Source organism: Plasmodium coatneyi, chromosome 9 (genome assembly GCF_001680005.1).
Source record: "Plasmodium coatneyi strain Hackeri chromosome 9, complete sequence".
Lineage (NCBI taxonomy): Eukaryota > Apicomplexa > Aconoidasida > Haemosporida > Plasmodiidae > Plasmodium > Plasmodium coatneyi.
In genome coordinates, this window is record NC_033564.1 from 853907 (window position 1) to 872880 (window position 18974).

Here is an 18974-nt window from a genome sequence, read left to right on the forward strand (position 1 = left end):
GTACTGTGAAGAATTATCCGCATTGTTCGCACGCATGGGCGGCAGCAGCAGCACTGCTAATTGTGAAGCCTGCATACACCTACTTGTGCATACAATTCCATCACCCGCCCTATGGTTCTTTTCTTTTGCCTTGCTAGCGCGAGGAAAAAATACGATCAACGCTCAGCTGCTATTTCCGCCACGTATGTGATTCCATACAAGGGACGACTGGGGAACCACAGAAAAAAGATAAAAAAAAAAAAAAAAAAAAAAACACTCATTTGGAAGGGGAAAAAAAAAAAAAAAAATACCGATCATAAAAATATCTCCAATTAGTAAAATAGAAGGGACAGGAAGAGAAAGAAGAAGAGGAGAGGTTGTTTTTTTTTCTTTTTTTTTTTTTGTAACCAAGAAGAAATAAGCTATATCATCACGTTTTAGGGATGCTTTTCTCCTGAACGATATAAATGTAAAAAGCCCCCTAAACGTTGTTTCTTCTTTTTTCACTTCCCTCTCTGTGATTGCGTAAAGGCGCAACGCAGAAAAAGGGAACACTCCCCCACGCAACCAGCGAATCAATCAGCCAGTCAACCAACCGACAGATCAACTGACCGGAAAAAGGTACCCACGAAATGGCGAAGAAAAAAAAACAAATCCATGTAAACATCATTGACCTGCAAAAGTACTACCAGAAAGATGATGATCTCATAATTGACGCGAAGCTACCTGAACCCAACAGAGCAGACGAAAGAAGGAAAAAAATTTTTGAGCAGAACGAATTCGTTCAGAACATTGAGTGGCGGGTTCTAGATGAAGATAGCCAAAATAACAAAGGGAATGAGCCTTTTAACCGGAGGGATGATAACAGGAATAAGAATGCCCCCTTTGACAGAGGCCATGGGAGGAAGGGGGAATTCTCCCCCCACGGGGGACAGAGGGGTAAGGGTAGGCAGAACGGTATAGGTGGTGACGAAGACGATGACGTCGACTTTTCCAACCTTAGGAGCAAGAGAGACGAGGGTGTAGACTTCCCCAACCGTAGAAACAGGAGGGAGGACGACGTTGACTTTGCAAACTTCCGTAATAAGCGAGACGAGGACATGGATTTTACGAACCTCCGTAATAAGCGGGATGACGACATTGACTTCCCAAACTTTAGAAACAAGCGAGACGAGGACGACGTGGATTTTACCAATCTGCGAAACAGGAGGGAGGACGACCTAGACTTTTCCAACCTTAGAAACAAGAGGGACGAAGACGTCGACTTTGCACACTTCCGTAACAAACAAGACGAAGACGAGCTTGACTTCGCAAACCTTAGAAACAAGAGGGATGAAAACGACCTCGATTTTGCAAACCTCAGAAACAAGAGGGATGAAGAGGACCTCGATTTCGCTAACCTCAGAAACAAGAGGGATGAAGACGACCTCGATTTTGCAAACCTCAGAAACAAGAGGGATGAAGACGACCTCGATTTTGCAAACCTCAGAAACAAGAGGGATGAAGACGACCTCGATTTTGCAAACCTCAGAAACAAGAGAGACGAGGACGTCGACTTCTCTAACCTTAGAAACAAGCGAGACGAGGACGACCTCGACTTTGGAAACCTTAGAAACAAGAGAGACGAGGAAGACCTCGATTTCGCAAACCTCAGAAACAAGCGAGATGATGACGTGGACTTTTCCAACGTGAGAGCCAAACGGGAGGACGACGTGGACTTTTCCAACGTAAGAACCAAGAGGGATGAAGACGACCTCGATTTTGCTAACCTTAGAAACAAGCGAGAGGAGGACGTGGACTTTTCCAATGTGCGAAACAAAAGGAATGGAGACGTGAAGTTCGGCATTGCTAGGGGCAAGAGGGACGATGACATCGACTTTGCTAACGTGAGAGCCAAACGGGAGGACGAAGCGACAAAAGAAAAGACGTCGACCAGTGAGAAGCCGTACCACCTTAGACGACTAGAGGAACTGAGGAAACGGAAAAAGCTGCAGGAGAAGGTGAAGGACAGCCCGGTGGAAAGTCAGCCGAACGGGGATGTCCTTTGTGAGCACCAGGAGGAGGAGAAGCCCGAGGAAAAGGCGAAGAAGGAGGCTGAAGAAAGGGCCAAAGAGGAAGTTGAAGAAAAGGAAAAAAAAGAAGCCGAAATAAAGGCTAAAAAAGAAGCCGAAATAAAGGCTAAAAAAGAAGCCGAAATAAAGGCTAAAAAAGAGGCTGAAGAGAAGGCTAAAAAAGAAGCCGAAATAAAGGCTAAAAAAGAAGCAGAAGAAAAAGCTAAAAAAGAAGCGGAAGAAAAGGCAAAAAAAGAAGCCGAAGAAAAAGCTAAAAAAGAAGCAGAAGAGAAGGCCAAAAAAGAAGCGGAAGAGAAGGCCAAAAAAGAAGCGGAAGAAAAGGCCAAAAAAGAAGCGGAAGAAAAAGCTAAAAAAGAAGCAGAAGAAAAGGCCAAAAAGGAGGCGGAAGAAAAAGCTAAAAAAGAAGCAGAAGAAAAGGCCAAAAAGGAGGCTGAAGAGAAGGCCAAAAAAGAAGCCGAAATAAAGGCCAAAAAAGAAGCCGAAATAAAGGCCAAAAAAGAAGCAGAAGAAAAGGCCAAAAAGGAAGCGGAAGAAAAAACAAAGACAGAGGCTGAAGAGAAGGCCACCAAGGAAAGTGAACCTAAGGATGCGCAGGATAAAGACGCCGAAGCGACCGACTCGAACGCCACGAAGGAGCCCACCCCTGTTGATGTCGCCAAACCGGCAGACCAATCTGGAGAGGTGACGCCAAAGAAGAAGTTCGTTCCAAAGAGAGTTATAATGTACCAACTGGAACAGAAGGAGAAGGAGGAGCGGAACCAAAAACTTCTAGAAGAACAGAAAAAACAGAGGGAAATGAAATTGCAGCTTCTTAAGAACAGAAGCCAAGGGTCGTCAACGTTTATACCCACGGCGAAGCTGTTACACATGGAGGCCCAAAAGGAGATAGAACAAAATAAGGCAGGACAAAATGTGGCAGGACAAAATGAGGCAGGGCAAAATGAGGCCACGAAGGAGGTGCTCGGTGGAACAGCCACCCCCAGTAAAGTAGAATCCCCCAATAAAGTAGACACCGTGGTAGTTGAAGGCACCCCCAAAGTGAGACCCACCAATGAGCAGAAGAAAAGCGCCACGATGCTTAAACGAGCCAATCAACCAGAACAAAAGAATGTAAAAAGCATAATCGAAGAAATTGCGGAAAAAACAGAAAACGCAAAAATTGTAGAAAAAATGGACATAGAGGAAGTGACAAAAAAGAGACGAGAAGAGTTGTACAAAAAGCAGCTCGAAAAAATTGCCAAAAGAAATGAAGAGAACGAAAAATATAACAATATATACAAGCATGACTTGGATAGTATGAAAACGTTTTACTTGAAAGTGAAGAACAGAGTTGAGCATGACCAGTCGATCAGTCAAGACGAATGCATGGACTTGTGTTCCCCCCTCCAGACGGACGAATGTATGTTCAGTTCACGTTTGTGTTGGCATTCCGTTGTTCCCGTGTTCCGCGGTTGAGTGCAGCGTTATGTAGTGGCTCCGCGTGGAAAACACACTTTCCCACTTTGCTGTCCCATTTGACTGCCCCATTTGACTGTTCCATTTGACTGTTCCATTTTTGTGACCCCCCCTGCAGGCAACTACCTGGAGAGCCACGTGCCTCTCTTCGTGACGATAACCGTTTTCATTTTAAGCCTTACCCAAAAGTGTGCAGATGAGGTGTACCTGAAGAAGGCGGCCAATTTGAGGCTTCTTTTTCTCTACCTGAAGGAGGTACTTCACATGGGCGTCATACACATGGGGAACATACCCCTTTTGTTATGCCTTTGCCATCCTATCCAACTGCCCTAACCTTCATGTTATTCCCCCCCCTGCAGAGAAGCAAAATTGAAAACCACGACGAGTACATCCTAAACGACGTCGTAAAAATTTGTGACGGTAAGGGTGACCCCAACACGCTGAGTGGGCACATACACGTGCAGGCGGGCACTCCATTTATATTGCGTTAGGGAAAATACACGTTGCTATTCCTTTGCGAAACAATACCCTTAAATGTGCATGCATATATATACAAACGTTTTTGGACTTATGTGCACCCCCCTTCCCCACCAACAGAACTGAAGTACCCGCACCTGTCTGAGGAGACCTCCCTGGTCGAAGCTGCCTTCGACGCGCTTCTCTTCACCGGCGTTATCTCGAAGGGGTCATTTGTGAAGGTAGCGACGAGCGATTCTGGTTATGCCATGTGCCTTCACCAGCAGACATGCACATAATGCATGCATACATATATACTACATATATATATTTATATTTATTTATTTTTGTATATTTTTTTTACCCCCCCTAGTGGTTTGATGAGGACAACTCCGACTCGGAGCTGAAGAGCAAAGCCATGCTGCAGGTGAGTTATCACACACACGAATGCCTACAAAGGGATCGTCTCCCTATATGCGTCTCATTTCACCACTGCAAAAAAAAGTGTGAAGTGACTTAATGGAACGACGAACAACAACGCACAGCGAAAGAAAAACAAAATCGCTTGGCACATAAAAAGTTTTTTCATCAAAAAAAAAAAAAACGCATATGTTTTAATGATGAAGAAGGAAAGGCATGTGCTCACAGTTGAAGACCATTTGCACTGTTCACGCGTGGTCGCCTAGCATGTTTACACGCCTGTGTTGTATGTGTATACGCGCTGGCCGAATGCAATATTGTTCCCCTTGTTGGCATTCATTTCATTAGTGCAAACGATTCACGTATGCTCTTCCCCTTCTCTTCGCAGCTGATCTACTGGCACAAATGGCTCACCGAGGAAGAGCCGCAAAATATTGAGGAAGAAGAAGAGGAAGCTGAACCGGAGGTCGAAGAAGAAGAAGATGTGGAAGCTAAAAGTGAAGACGACATGAAGGAGAACCTCCCCAAGAGTTATTTGTTTAAAAAGATAAAAAAGAAAATATTCTGAAATTTTAAAAAAAAATATATATTTTTTGCGTTTTTCGTACACACACCACCTCAGCGCATGCACGTTGCATTTGCGCTTTTATTTGTATGTCGCCTTTTTGTGTGCTTCCCCACATTCATCCGGTGGATGTGCCAAGGGATTATATGGGGAGGAGAAATTCCCCACGTTTTTATATCACCTCCTTCACGCGTTGCGCGTTTTTGCCTCTTCTGTCCCCCTTCAATTTTTTCCCATTTTAAAATATGTCATTTAAAAAAACTCTAATTAATTATTTTTTTTAACCCGAATGTGTTTCCTAACTTTGGTAGTTGGATCGACTGGCGTGCGGGACGTAGCGACATGGGGACATTATAAATTGCCCCAAGGGGAAATGACGGGAGGTTCTTTTGAGAACACCGCGTCATACGGTATATTTTTTACGCTGTTGTGCACTGAGGGGTTATTGCGATGCGCCTTATTTTAAGAGGTACTAACTAATAATACATGCATCCCCCGAAGCGGCGTTATTTTTTCCTCCCCCCCGTTTTGCAAGTATAACCTCGTGGTGGTTAGTATATACACCTAGCCGTAGCCGCCTGCAAGGAATTGCAAAACGGGAAAAGTGGGGAAGCGCTCATATATGATATGCCCCTCGTGCATACTCTCCGTTGGGACGACAAAAAAGCAGCAAGCCGCATGTGGTTGTATCTAATCATGCACATGCCTCTGGAGGGGGTGACAAAATGCCAAGGAGGGACCCGCATGCCACGTCATATTTTTTTTTTCGTAGGGCCGCATAAAGCGGAGTGGTGCCCACAGCGCTTCAATTTCAGGGGTAAGTGAAACCAATTCAGAGAGAGGGCTTTTTTTTTCTCCCCCCCTTCCTACAGTGCACTTTTTTTAACCGCAGCGATTTTATAAAACAGCGGTTCCTCAGGATTTGCGAAGTTAGGAATTAAAAAATGTTATTCTCGGGCTACGCCTGCGGCTGCGATTGCTACTGAGAGTGTTATGCACGTCTGCATTTTTGCGAAACAATTTTTTTTTTAACTTTAATTTTTCCATCCAACAGAACACTCGGTTTTTTATCGCATTTATTTTGCCGTTTTGACGTTACTTTTTGTACTCCCCCATTTTTCACTTCACATTTTTTATTTCCCCTTGGAGCATACCGCGCATCGGCGGAATTTCTCTCGTGACACCCTCGACACGACCACACGTTAGCATTGCCTCAACGCAAAGTTTTCTTTGGCCCTTAAAAAGAAGGAAGCCCCACGTGCAATCCTATCTATATTCCCTGAAGTATCAAAATGGCGACATACACGTTGGTTCTACTAAGGCATGGTATGTTTTAAAAGAAAAAAAAAAGAAACACCGTAGGATGAGGTGCGGCGGCTCAACGTGGGGCTGCAATTAAATTTTTTTTTTCTCTCTTTTTATTTTTTCCTTTGGTCACTGTTTCATCGCGGCGGATGGCTCCCATGTATATAGTTCCCACGGGGGATCCCCTTTTACATGACTGCACACCAACTGTTTAACTCCTCATTAGGTGAAAGCACTTGGAACAAGGAGAACAAATTCACCGGCTGGACGGACGTACCCCTGAGTGAACAGGGAGAGAAGGAGGCCATGTAAGTATAAAACATGAGGAAAGGAAGTAACGTTTTTCAGGCAAATGAGAGAAACGCCACGATGAGGACATGCACGCCACGTCACTTGTGGTGGTGCTTCCATTTCGGTCGCTAATATATGGCATACCGTGCACCACTACACTTCTGTATGTGTTTATCACCCCTCTGTAGATCCGCGGGAAACTACCTAAAGGAGAAGAACTTCCGCTTCGACGTGGTGTACACATCGGTGCTAAAGAGAGCCATCACCACCACATGGAATGTGCTCAAGACAGGAGAACTGCTACACGTCCCAGTTATTAAAACTTGGAGACTAAATGAAAGGCATTATGGATCTTTACAAGGACTTAACAAATCTGAGACGGCAAAAAAATACGGAGAGGAACAAGTGAAAATCTGGAGACGATCCTATGATATCCCTCCTCCCAAATTGGATAAGGAAGACAGTAGGTGGCCAGGACATAACGTCGTTTACAAGAACGTCCCAAAGGATGTGCTACCCTTTACTGAATGTTTGAAAGACACCGTCGAAAGAGTTTTGCCCCTCTGGTTCGATCACATAGCACCTGATATTTTGGCAAATAAAAAGGTCCTTGTGTCAGCACATGGAAATAGCTTAAGAGCGTTAGTTAAACATTTAGATAAATTAACTGAAGCAGATGTGTTGGAGCTCAACATTCCAACTGGAGTTCCCCTAGTCTACGAGTTGGATGAAAATCTGAAACCTATTAAACACTACTACCTGATGGACAGTGAGGAACTCAAGAAGAAAATGGACGAAGTGGCCAACCAGGGAAAGGCCAAATGAAGGGCATAATAGTCAGAACTCATGGAAGTGGCACAGAAGGGAATAGCCCAACGGAAAAGCAAAACACCAGGAGTAGTTCGCTAGACGTGCCGCTACACGTGGCATCTGTGGGGCGGCCTTTACAGAGAGCTTGCCCATCCTGCGATTTGATGGCGTGTGCGTAGGCGGTAGGTTAGTGCGCGGCCCCTGTTAGCCCCGAACAGAGGCATATAACAAGACAATCATACGGTCATATAGAGGCAATAAGAACGATGGGCAAAAAATCAATGTGCGATCGCTTCGCGGTGGCACCTTGACCGCATTGTACCCACTTCCATCTCGTGTTCATCTGAACATAGATAGGGGAGGGGTGCTGCGGGGAAAATGTTCACAGCTGCCACGCGTGGAGCTATCTTCCCTAACGCACATACGACGAGCATGCCGCCGTAGCGTCGCACAAGCACCCCCCCCACTGACGCCTTTTTCTCTACGTGAGTGTCACTAGCATACACTAGAAAATCGTTTTTTCTTATATACATGTACGCTACTCAAAATTGCATGAAACGAATTAAAAACTGACTGGAAAGATAAAATTGTAAAAGGATAGTGCATCCCCTTTAAACCATGCAAAATGGGCTGTCCGGCACGTGTGTCAACGGAGGTGCCATTTTAAAGGTGGTCTCCTCTGCACCAAATGGACGCTTATGTGCACCTACACACAGCATGCAATTCGGGTCGTGTAGCAGACCGTGAGGCTGCTTCGCCATTTGAAAATATCTTTCCTGCCATCGCGCGAGTTAAGCGGCACCTGCTACGCGCAAAAAAAGGGGGAATAAGTACGAAGCTGGAGGAGGCATCTCCGCTTGGCCTCACCCTCAGTTGCGCAATTTTGCTTTTATCTTAAACGCTTTTTCTACGTTCTGCCAATCGCGGAGGAAAAACATTCACCGCGGTTGCCCCCCCCACGGGTAACGGTAACGCTTGGCACATTTCTCTCACGCGTAACATTCCAAACATTAAATCAAACGGCCTCTGTTTCACATCAAGTGAAGGAAAACGTCTCATTATTTACATTTTTTGTGTGTCCATTATATTTGCTTTTTTTTCCCCCGAAATTTGGCCTCCTCCAATTCGCTTTATTTTTAAAGGCATCATGTACCTTTTGTCTTTCATGTGTGCAGAAAAAAGTACAAGCGAAACAGCCAAAGGGGACATGGTATCCAAATGTGCCTATTTTTTTTACCTGACATTTAAGGTAAAAAAAAAAATAATTAATTACAAAAATAATAATCCCATAAAATTGGCATAAAATGATACATTTCGCATGAACAACTCAGGTAAAAAGCTAAAAAAAAAAAAAAAAAAAAAAAAATATTACATATAGCATGTACTACTATGCGTACATGTAATTATATTGTACGCTCGTGTGCATATTGTACTTATAACAATATGATTATAAAAAAAAATTAATTTGACAAACATGCACAAAAGGAAAGAAAAAAAATATATATATATTTGAAACATGGATCTGTGAATTTTTGACAAAGTTTTGACGATATTGAGTACTTTCATTTTTCCCGTTTTTTTCACTTTTCTTTCGTGTTGTTCTTTCGAGTAAATGGGTGGATGAATTTTTTTCTTTTTTTTTTTTTTTTTTTTTTTTTTCCCCTCTTCTTTGCAACGATTGACTTAATGTGCATACGTTTCCGCGCGCTCACTCGCGTAAGTAATGTGCTCCCCCTTCATTAGTTGCCTGACGGCCGCTGGAACATGTAGAAGGAGCAACAGCTAGCAAGAGGGCGAGAGAGACCAACAGGCCAAGCGCCGGACCAACCGACAGACCAACCAGCGAATCAACCAATCGGCAGACCAACGCTCAGCTGGACCAGAGAAATTCGCCTCAAAGAGCACCAACCCATTACCCCCCCATACGAAGCATAATGATATGTTACAAAGTACAGATTTTATTTTGATACATCAGTCAGCAAGCCTGTACGAATATAACACCCACTCACCCCCGACTGAAAACCTAGTACTTTCAGTTCCCCCTTAAAACGTAAACAAAGAAGAGAAGAACATGTCTGCATTTAAAAAGGCCATCACGTACTACTTCGCCATAGTATCGCTCTTCTCTGCAGTTTTTTTGGCACTCATTGGTCTTCTGCTGTTGTATGACTCCGACTCGTTGGAGTTGCACGGGAATAAGGCTGAGAAGGTGAAGCCGTCATTCATTTGTGCAGGGGTAAGCTGAGGAGAGGTGCAACTGCGTAGCGGCCCGGCAGTTCGGCTGAGCTGCTGTGGACCGAACTGCACAGTTCCATCCCGAAGGGGCGATCATTTACGGTTGCGCTAACTGGCCAGTCACAATCTGAACACACCATCATTCCTTCCCCCCTTTGGCAGATCTATTTTGGCATACTCATCGTGAGCAGCATTGCACTATTTAGAGGCAGTCGAAAAACGAAGAAGTATCAAAGTACCAGCTCATAACGCAGGCAAAGAGAAGAGACTCAGCCCCCGTCCCCCCTTCTCTGCGTTTACTCAAGAGGGCCCATATCATAACTGTTGTTTGTTCTTCGCCCCTAAGCAACCACACACGGAGCGACCTCCTGGGAGCATTTTCAACGTATCGATTCACACAACCCGTTAACCTTTCCTGTTCAACTCGTTTTGACCCACCCACCTACCGGATATTTGCTTCCTCCCCTATTCGTTCAATCCTTCCTCGTGCTTCTGTTATGTGCGCTCCTTGTTGTGCAAGCACGCCCTGGAGTGAAGCGCAAGGAGGAAGTTTCCACCCCGAAAAATAAAAAAATGGGTCCTTCAGTATGAATCCCCATTCGCCTTTGTTTTTGTCCGAATCGTTTGATTGAGCAAGAGGATAGGAAAAAAAAGAAAAAAAAAAGAGAAACAGAAGAGAAAAAAGGAAATAACAACCTACACATGTGTTTACCAATTTAATTTTTTTACTCTTTAATTTTTTTTTTTTTTTTTTTTTGCGAAAAGGATAATATTTCATTCCCCCTCGTAGTGGATGAAACTTATACACATGTATACATACCAAATACATGCCTCTTTTTTTTTTTTCTACGTGCCTATTTGGAGGGCTTTAAAATGTTTCATTTGCTAAGGTTAATTTTGGTCCTTCAAGTTACTTTGTTTTTTTAACCCGCTAGCGTTATGTATGTTTAAGTGTCATAAGCAGATTAATTTTTTTTTTTTCTCCTTTTTTTCATTTGTTTCTTTTTTTTTCTCTTTCGCGTTGCCCTCTCGTTGCGTTATCGCTGCGCCATCGCTAGATTGTTGCTTCGCTCCATCTTTTTCCCCTTTTTTTTTTTTTTTTTTTTTTGTAAGCCTTTTGAATATGTGTTGAATTATTTCTAATGTGCAACTCTCCTAATTAAGTTCTTTCTCTCCCCCACTGCACCTTCTCCTTCCCAGTGTGTACCTTAGCCCAGGGCAAGGATAGCGCTGCACGTAGTTGCGAATGCACACGCATACCCCTCCGAAAGCATAAGAGGAAGCATGTTCCAGTGGAACCATTTAACGCACTGCAGATGTAGACTGACCTATGCGTGCATACGAACATCGACTGGCAGCGTGTCCACAAGATGGCTAGCCAATTTGACCGAACATAAAAACGAGAATCATACTTTCTCTAAAAAAAATTTCAACAATGTGTTCATGCAAAATATCAGGATTACTCAAGATGGGCAGATCAAGTGCGAGCGGTTCTTCTTTTCCAAGTATAGTCTGCCCTACGTTCTGAGTAAGGCTGAGTTGGGGTGGCCCATTTGTCACATTGCTTCCGTGTTTTTCCCCTATTGGGGGTACTTCCCTAGTGTACCCTCCTTTTACATGCATGCACCTCCTTTTCCTCCCCACCGCAGACATCCCCGTGAGTGACCTGCGCCTGATCGACTCGAGCAACAACCACAACCCCACCCTGCTGGTGAGGAAGAACATGATCCTGCTTCGCACGGGTTTCATCAGCTGCGTGATTCGGTTCAATGAATTATGGATGTTCGAGCCGAATAACCCCTTAGTGGTGAAGGCCACCAATTTGGTTAAGAAGAATTTTAAAAGGAAATGTGACCTGGACGGTGAAGAAGCAGAAGAAGAGGGGAAGCCAAATGGGCAGTCGGAGAATGTAGCCAATTCCTTTGAAGGGAAGGACGACTGTCCGGGGGTAGCCGATAAGAAGGAGTGCCAAAGAACAGCCTCAGACGAACGGCCTGGAGATGGCGCTCCGTATTGTCCCCAAGAGGGCTCACAGGAGTGCCCCTCTCCGGAAGAGCTAAACCACGTGAATGTTAAAAACCATTTTTACAAACACAAATCGAACATCTACTTCGAGTTCCTCTGTTTGGATATCTGCATGCAGTTGTCTATAAAGGAGTACGAAGAAGACCTCTACCACCTAAACGAACGAATCAAGGGAATAATCTTACAACAACGGAAGGAAGAAAACAACGAAATAAATATCCTGACAAATAACCTATTGAGAGATATGATGAAAATAAAAAACAGCTTGCAGAAGTTTTCAAATTTGTTAAATGCTCTGCGTAACAGTATCGAGAGAATTTTAAATAACCACACGGACATGGAAAACATGTATCTAACTTTTATAAAAACGAATATACTGAAAGAAGGAATTCTTTCTTCTGGTAATTGTAGTAGGTTATCTAGTCCCTTAAAGGATTGCACTGACTTAGAGATCGTTTTAGAGACCCATTTACAGTTAACGGATGAGCTGTATAGAGAATTAGAAAACGTGGAAGAGAAAATTACTCACTATGAAGAACTGATGCGATTGAACTTGGATTACAATCGAAACAAATTCATCCTGTTAAATGTTAAGATATCTTTTGCCACTTTGTTTTTTTCCATTTCTTCTGTTATTACAAGTTTATTCGGCATGAATTTAAAAAATTTTTGTGAAGATAGCGACTATGTGTTTTTCTTGGTGTCCCTCTCTGTTTGCGTGTCGTCTTTCCTTGGGATTCACCTCACCAGGAACATCAACACGATTCTACGCTTTTTCGATCGGTACCGCGTGAAGTAACACCCAACTGTGGTGCAGTGCATTCAGGATGACTTTTTCGTGTGCCCACCACCCGAAACTATTTGTGAGCATTCTCTTAAGGATATGCTTTTGCTAGGGAGGACCTGTTTGGGGGGGACCCCCACATGGTGGCCTTCCCTTTGATAACCATTTCCCCCCTTGATCCGTTTGACACTTGAAAAAAAAAAGGGAAGAAACAGCTGCTGACGCGCAGATGCTGATATTGAGATAAGTTGCACGTTGGGACACCTAACAGGAAAGGCGTGCCATCAAACACATGCATAATGGGAGGTGAAGGAATGGCGGCACCCCCCAAATGTAGGGAACTCTGGAAAAAAAAAAAAAAAAAAAGGACAAATGAATCATCATCAGGTGAATTCACAAATATACGCATAAACGGATAAGCAAATCGGGATTAAAAAAAGGAGACGAAAATAAAAACAACGAATGTTAGACGAAGAAAAACCCAAAAGACAACAGAGTAACGCGTGTCACTTCGCACGAAACAGCGAATGAGCACACGTGCAGACGCAACCGGTGCGACGTTTACGCCGTGCGATGCAGGGCGGGGAAGAAGCAAACACAGACGAAGGGACGAATGGGAAAAATGGGCAAATCAAGAAAAGGCCCGTCCCATCCCTTCCTTGTTGGTGGAAAAACAGACTAAAAAAAAAATCGACCCACAAATTGTGAAAGAGGTGAGAGAAGCCAAGGCGGGCTCTCTCCGCGCAAGACGCATTAACCAGGTATGACGTGTGAACCATGTATTGCGCATGAGTGGGCTAGAGCCCGTTGTACTTCTTGCAAAAGGCGAGGAAGGCACGCAGGCGGCGGTAGAAGTCGTCCGAGTTGACCAACTCAATGTTGTTGTGATCCGAGTTGGCAATGCCCCAAAAGGTGATGAGGGAATCTACGTCGACGTCCTTCTCCGGAGAGTGAGCCTGTGTTGCCTTCATTTTCTTGTACTTCTTTTCAAAATTCTTTCGAAGTGTGTTCAGTAAAATGACCGAATGGTAGTATGGAATATCTTCGTCCATTTTCCCATGCATAATATACATAGGGAGAAGAGACGCCTTTTGTAATTTTTCATAATTTTTAAACATATCGAACCAAGGAAGGTTCCTCTTCTGGTAGGGGAAGAGGAGTTTTATCCCACTGGCCAAGGCGGACTGCAAGATACATCCCCCTACCTTTACATTCCGCAGGCTAATTAAGTGGCTACTGGCACAGGTTCCAATACTGTGCCCATACACTATAATGTTTAGCGGATTTATATGTAGATTTTCCGTTAAATATTTGTATACATTTTCTATATTTTTGTGCATACTTTTTTCTGATGGTTTTTTATTACTATATCCGTATCCACTGTAATCGTAGGTTACTACATTTACGTTTGTTTGGAAGATTAAGTTGATGTAGGCGGGGAAGTTGTGACCTATATCTGTGTTGTTCCCATGAGAGTAGAGAATTATTTGTTTATTTAGATCAAGTGGCTTCCTGTATACGAGGATGGACGCCACTTCATCCTTTCCGTTTACTATTTTATGGTAATCTACGCCCACGTTGTTCTGCTCCAGGAGATCATTTATGTCATATGAACTGAAGGGGTTCTTGTATAGGAATTTGTTGTCTACCACTTCGTATCCCTTCAATGTGGGGGGATGGAAGGCCGCCTTGCTTGCGATGAAGGACCTCAGCCCGCTGCAAGTGTGGGTAGGTAGGTGGGTGTAGGCGGTGTGTAGTTACCCTTTTGTAGTAACCCATTTGTGGTTACCCGTTTGTGGTTACCCGTTTACAGCGGGGACGAGTTACTACCATCGCAGCCAGTCTGAAGGAGAACCCATCATATACTTACCACAGAGTCAGGAAGCCCATCAAGAAGAACAGGAACCTGCTAGCCCGTGTGATCTCGTAATTTTTTATATACTTGTCCTCCAACTGAGTGTCCACGTCCTTCATATTCTCATCGTCCATTTTGTATCTGCTGTTCTCTGTTACTCTGAGTGCGTCCTGCAGGGACGCGTCAACTTTATTGCTCATTTTGCACGGGGGGAAGGAGGGGCACGTGCTGGCAAGAAGAGCGCATGGATCAACCCAAACGAAAAAAAATATATATATATAAATACATATACATATACTTGTGGTGGCGCTATTTCGGTGTAACTAACGCTCCGACCGTAGTTGCGTCTGTCACCCGTTCGGTTGTTGTTGTTGGTTTGTCAGTTTATTTTTTTTTTTTTTTTTTTTTTTTTTTTTTTTTTTTTCCTTCACTATTTCTATTATTCATGTGGTTCCATTCGTTCCTTTAGTTCCTGTTGTTTCTGTTATTTTTTTTTTTTCGCACTCCTCGTAGGTGACTGACAGGGCGGGTATACCCTTCCAGTTAAGTGACGCGATTCACGTGTATATGTTGCACAACCTCCTGGTGTGAACAATTGCGGTCGTATTTTTTGCTCATTCTTCCTTTGGCCCTACTGAAGAGAGCCCCTAGCGGCGCTTAAAAAAAATTACTTTCGCGTGAAATGTGCACCTCTACAGTTCTTACCGTTCTGCATGTTTTAAAGTAGGATTAATATTTTTTTTTTTCTTTTTTTTTTTGTCACTTGTTCTTTCCGTTGTCGCGGCGAAGAAACAGATGAAACAGTCGTCAAGTCAAATAGTAGTAACCGCAGTTGTTGCGCAGCATTCACCTTCGATCTAACGGCAATTCTGAGCTGGTGAACGTATATAAAGGAGTGACGATTGGGTTTGTGCCATTTTCTTTCCAAAATTTTTCGCGCCAGAATGATTTGCAACTGCCTTGGTTCGGTTGTATGAGCCTATTTTTTTTTTTTTTTTTTTCGCACATCCTGTTCGCGCGGTCCGCAATTTTCGTTCGCGCTGAGCAGGCTGGCACCTTTTCCATACTTCGGATGGGATGTAAAAGAGGGGGGTTCATGCGGCGACGTTGCTAGGTTGTTAAGCGATTAACAGGTTAACCGGTCAGGCGGCCGGATGAACAAATTATGTGCATAAAAAAAATGCTAACCCGAACGCGCCGTGTACCTTCTGCGCGTTGGTAGATCCGCACGGTTTACCCTGTTAGTGTTGCCTTCGAGTAGGGAAACTGCAACGGCGTATGTGTAACCGGGTGTGTCCTTTCTTGCTTGCCTCACGCGGTTACACATACGCGGTGGCCCCTTATCCGTGAAGAGGGAGGAGGGTTGCCAGCTTGACTTACACATCCCCAAGGTGAAGCGCTGGCGGACAAAGAGTTACGCAAAAAGAGGCAGCAAGGCCATACGCACATGAAAGGTCAACATTTTGGATAAAACTGTGACAGGGCAAAAATCTGTGAATTCGTTGTCCCTCCATCCTTTTTTTTTTCAATCCACCTTGGTGTTCCCCCCGTTTCTACAAATATGCTCTATGCTGAGAACTACCCACTTTTCCCCAATGCTGCGCTAAGTCTCACCGTGAATACACCCCCATTTGGTACATTCCAATCAGCAAAAAAATAAATAAAACGCAATTCGTTACGCATGCAAATTTGCGAAAAGAGCTAAGATAGAACGTCTCCTCCTGGGGCGCTACTTCCAATGGGCTAATTGGCCTAAGTTGCTAGGTTTTTTTTTTTTTTTTTTTTTTTTTTCAAAGCGAACACAGGAGAAGGGAAAAGCATCGCCGGGCCGACCGTCCCAAATATGCACACGTTAAAATATGCTAACCTTTTACGGTTTTTTTTTGTTGCTAGATTCGAACCGTGTACCTGTGCAATGCTCTTGCCGCGTGGACTGGAGTTCGTGGTGGAACGCTCCTCTCCCATGAAGGCAGATTGAGCGTTGGCCACCTCCCGTTGGCTACTGTCCATCGTTCGTTTTTCCAAAGCGGGACGCCTGCACGTGGATCGCACTTGCGCTGGCACGGCCGACCCAGGAATGACCTGCGTCTCTCTAACAATCCATAATGAATGAGCTCGTTCGGCGGACCCGCATACCTCCCCCTGTTGCATTTACTCCTGTTGCTGGCGCTCTTCCTGCTCCTCGTGGCAACAACGGCCGTGAAGGGAGCGGGCCGAAACGCCACCTCCACCATCCTTATAAAGAAAAAACACCACCATGCCAAGTTACCTTTCGGCTGGAAAAATAATCACATGAATCTTCTAGGAAAAAAAAAAATTATCAATTGCACGAGAGGATTATTTTTCATAAATGCCAATAGGAGGATCCACCACTTGGGTGGAAGAAGCAACAACAACAGCAACAAAAGCATCAACAGAAACAGCAAACGTTTCAGCCTGCAGAGGTACAGCACGAAGGGGAAGATGCAGGACGAGGCCTACGTCAGCTACTTGAAAAAGTATATTGTCGATGACAGGGAGTTGGCCCAGGCTGTGGGGGAAGTACCAAATGGGCAAGGAGGTGATGCACCTAATGGGGTCCTCCAAATCGAAGAGCTAATAAAGAAAACTATAAGGAAGGAAGAAGAGGAGCTGTTCGCATTCCTTCAGAAGGTGAATGAGACATACAAGCTGCAGTCCACCCTGAGGGTGGTTGGAGGGTGGGTACGGGACAAATTTCTTGGCATCTCAAATGACGACATAGACCTCACAGTGGATAACATGAAAGGCTCAGAATTCTGTCACTATATAAAAGAATACATAAAAGAAAAGGAAAAAAAAAACTTCAATTTTGGTATTATAAAAATTAACTCAGATCAATCCAAACATTTAGAAACGTCCAGTTTTCATTTGTTTAATTTCCAAGTGGACATTGTAAATTTGAGGAATGAAAAGTATACGGAAGAGAGTCGTATCCCGGAAATAGTTATTGGGACCCCGGAGGAAGATGCACTGAGAAGAGACTTCACTGTGAATGCACTCTTCTACAATTTGAACAACAGGCGTGTAGAAGACTATACCAAAAGGGGAATTATGCACTTAAAAAATAGAGTTATCTGCACACCACTTGATCCGTTTACTACCTTCCTGGATGACCCTCTTCGAATAATCAGGTGCATTCGATTTTGTGGCGTTTTTAACTTTTTCGTCGAGAAGTCCATTTTTGACGTTTTAAAAAATGAACATATTATGAAGGCGTTTAAAAAGAAAATTTCCAGAAGTAGACTCTCCACGGAAATTTTAAAAATATTTTCCAAGAGGTGTGAAAATATCGTCTTATCCTTGACCTTGTTAAATTATAGTTCCTATGCGAAGGAAATCTTTTCTCTACCAGGGAAGTACTTCGTAACTAATGAGGAGGTGTTTGAAAAACCTCGGCGGAAGGGTGACAAGGTGAACAGGAAGGGGGACCACCTCCCCGCGGGGGACGCCCTGCTGCCTGGCTCCACCGTTCCAGGTGGCACGAAGAAGTTGCACATCGGGGGAAAAAACAGCGAATCGACTAACAACGAAACGACTAACAAGGCTGACAACGATGCAACCCCCAATGGGGGGATCCATCACGAGGAAGGCCACGCATTCGCACAGGAGACATTTGTTAACGCCTTCCCCGGGGGTGACAGTAAAATGGGCAGCATGACAAACACGCTGGAAACAGGGACATACTCCCAACCGGGGGAATTCCCCCAAACGAGTGCGGATGGAGAAACAGACTGGTACGCGGAAGGACTGCAATACATAAAATTTTTTAAGGACATCGAAAAGAACAACCTGTTGAGGGAAACCTTCCCCGAGCTGGATTACCATGAAAATGTGAACAACGTGCAGCTGTGCTTGTACCTCCTGCCGCTAAAAAATCACCACGTGGAGTTAAAAAAGGGAGGAAAAACTGAACCGGTCGTCGAATTCATAATTAGGGAATCCCTAAAATTTCCACTCAAGCATGGAAAATTTTGTGTGCAAATATATGAAGGGTTTAGCAGCCTGTACAAGCTATACAAAAACATGGACGTTTTTAATTTTTTAAAAAATAGCACTTGTGATGGCAACAGGAATGCATACATCATTGGGGACATTGTGTTGTTCCTAAAAAGTGTTGGAGAGAAATGGGATTTGCTCCTTTTAATTTTTTTTATCTTCCACAAATATAAAGAGGTGAATAAAATGTTCGTGACCACCATCACAGCAGATGTGTACTTGTCCGACTTTGCCAAAAAGCTGTACCAGTATATTTTGAAAAATAAATTGCAGACGGCTTATAACGTCAAGCCGTTTCTCAAGTGGCCGGACATTCGGCACAACTTCCCGCACCTCTCGCCCAACAGAATCGGCGAGGTGTACGAGCAAATTGTAAGGCACAGAAGCGCGATGTGCGATGCGCAATGCGCCAGGGGGCAAAGGAGAGATAAAAAAAAAAAAAACAGGAAAAAAATAATAAATAATAAATAAGGGAAAAAGTTAAAAAGACGCTTGCGATGTGACCCTTCGCGTGCGAAGAGACATACCGGTTGGCACGCACTGAGTGGCCCCATAGAGCGTCAACAATGCGTCCACAAAACATTGACTCGCCTTCGCCCCGTTTCCCTCGCAGATTCGATTTTCCTGCATCCACGGAGAGGACGAAGCCAAGTGTATCGAGTTTTTAAAAGACCACTTCAAAGAGTAGTCCCAAAGTAGGCCAAT

The 18974-nt window shown here is 44.1% G+C and overlaps 6 protein-coding genes across 6 annotated transcripts; 5 read left to right on the top strand and 1 right to left on the bottom strand.

Annotated features, from left to right (window-relative positions):
• Window positions 1-611: 611 nt before the first annotated feature.
• Window positions 612-4950, top strand: PCOAH_00025170 (Uncharacterized protein; the record flags this gene model as incomplete). Its single annotated transcript, XM_020059322.1, has 6 exons — window positions 612-3450; window positions 3625-3761; window positions 3866-3926; window positions 4104-4204; window positions 4336-4389; window positions 4771-4950. The coding sequence occupies 6 exons, from the start codon at window positions 612-614 to the stop codon at window positions 4948-4950; spliced, it is 3372 nt and encodes a 1123-aa protein (XP_019915036.1).
• A 929-nt stretch (window positions 4951-5879) lies between these two features.
• Window positions 5880-7368, top strand: PCOAH_00025180 (Phosphoglycerate mutase; the record flags this gene model as incomplete). Its single annotated transcript, XM_020059323.1, has 3 exons — window positions 5880-6273; window positions 6479-6560; window positions 6732-7368. The coding sequence occupies 3 exons, from the start codon at window positions 6240-6242 to the stop codon at window positions 7366-7368; spliced, it is 753 nt and encodes a 250-aa protein (XP_019914806.1).
• A 2056-nt stretch (window positions 7369-9424) lies between these two features.
• Window positions 9425-9837, top strand: PCOAH_00025190 (Uncharacterized protein; the record flags this gene model as incomplete). The annotated part of the gene is made up of 2 exons (XM_020059324.1): window positions 9425-9589; window positions 9751-9837. The coding sequence occupies 2 exons, from the start codon at window positions 9425-9427 to the stop codon at window positions 9835-9837; spliced, it is 252 nt and encodes an 83-aa protein (XP_019914939.1).
• Window positions 9838-10872: 1035 nt separating this feature from the next.
• On the top strand, window positions 10873-12412 carry PCOAH_00025200 (Uncharacterized protein; the record flags this gene model as incomplete). Its single annotated transcript, XM_020059325.1, has 2 exons — window positions 10873-11116; window positions 11238-12412. The coding sequence occupies 2 exons, from the start codon at window positions 10873-10875 to the stop codon at window positions 12410-12412; spliced, it is 1419 nt and encodes a 472-aa protein (XP_019914712.1).
• A 782-nt stretch (window positions 12413-13194) lies between these two features.
• PCOAH_00025210 (Uncharacterized protein) lies at window positions 13195-14452 on the bottom strand (the record flags this gene model as incomplete). The annotated part of the gene is made up of 2 exons (XM_020059326.1): window positions 13195-14113; window positions 14271-14452. The coding sequence occupies 2 exons, from the start codon at window positions 14450-14452 to the stop codon at window positions 13195-13197; spliced, it is 1101 nt and encodes a 366-aa protein (XP_019915058.1).
• A 1909-nt stretch (window positions 14453-16361) lies between these two features.
• PCOAH_00025220 (tRNA nucleotidyltransferase) lies at window positions 16362-18957 on the top strand (the record flags this gene model as incomplete). Its single annotated transcript, XM_020059327.1, has 2 exons — window positions 16362-18641; window positions 18883-18957. The coding sequence occupies 2 exons, from the start codon at window positions 16362-16364 to the stop codon at window positions 18955-18957; spliced, it is 2355 nt and encodes a 784-aa protein (XP_019914984.1).
• Between the last annotated feature and the right edge of the window lie 17 nt (window positions 18958-18974).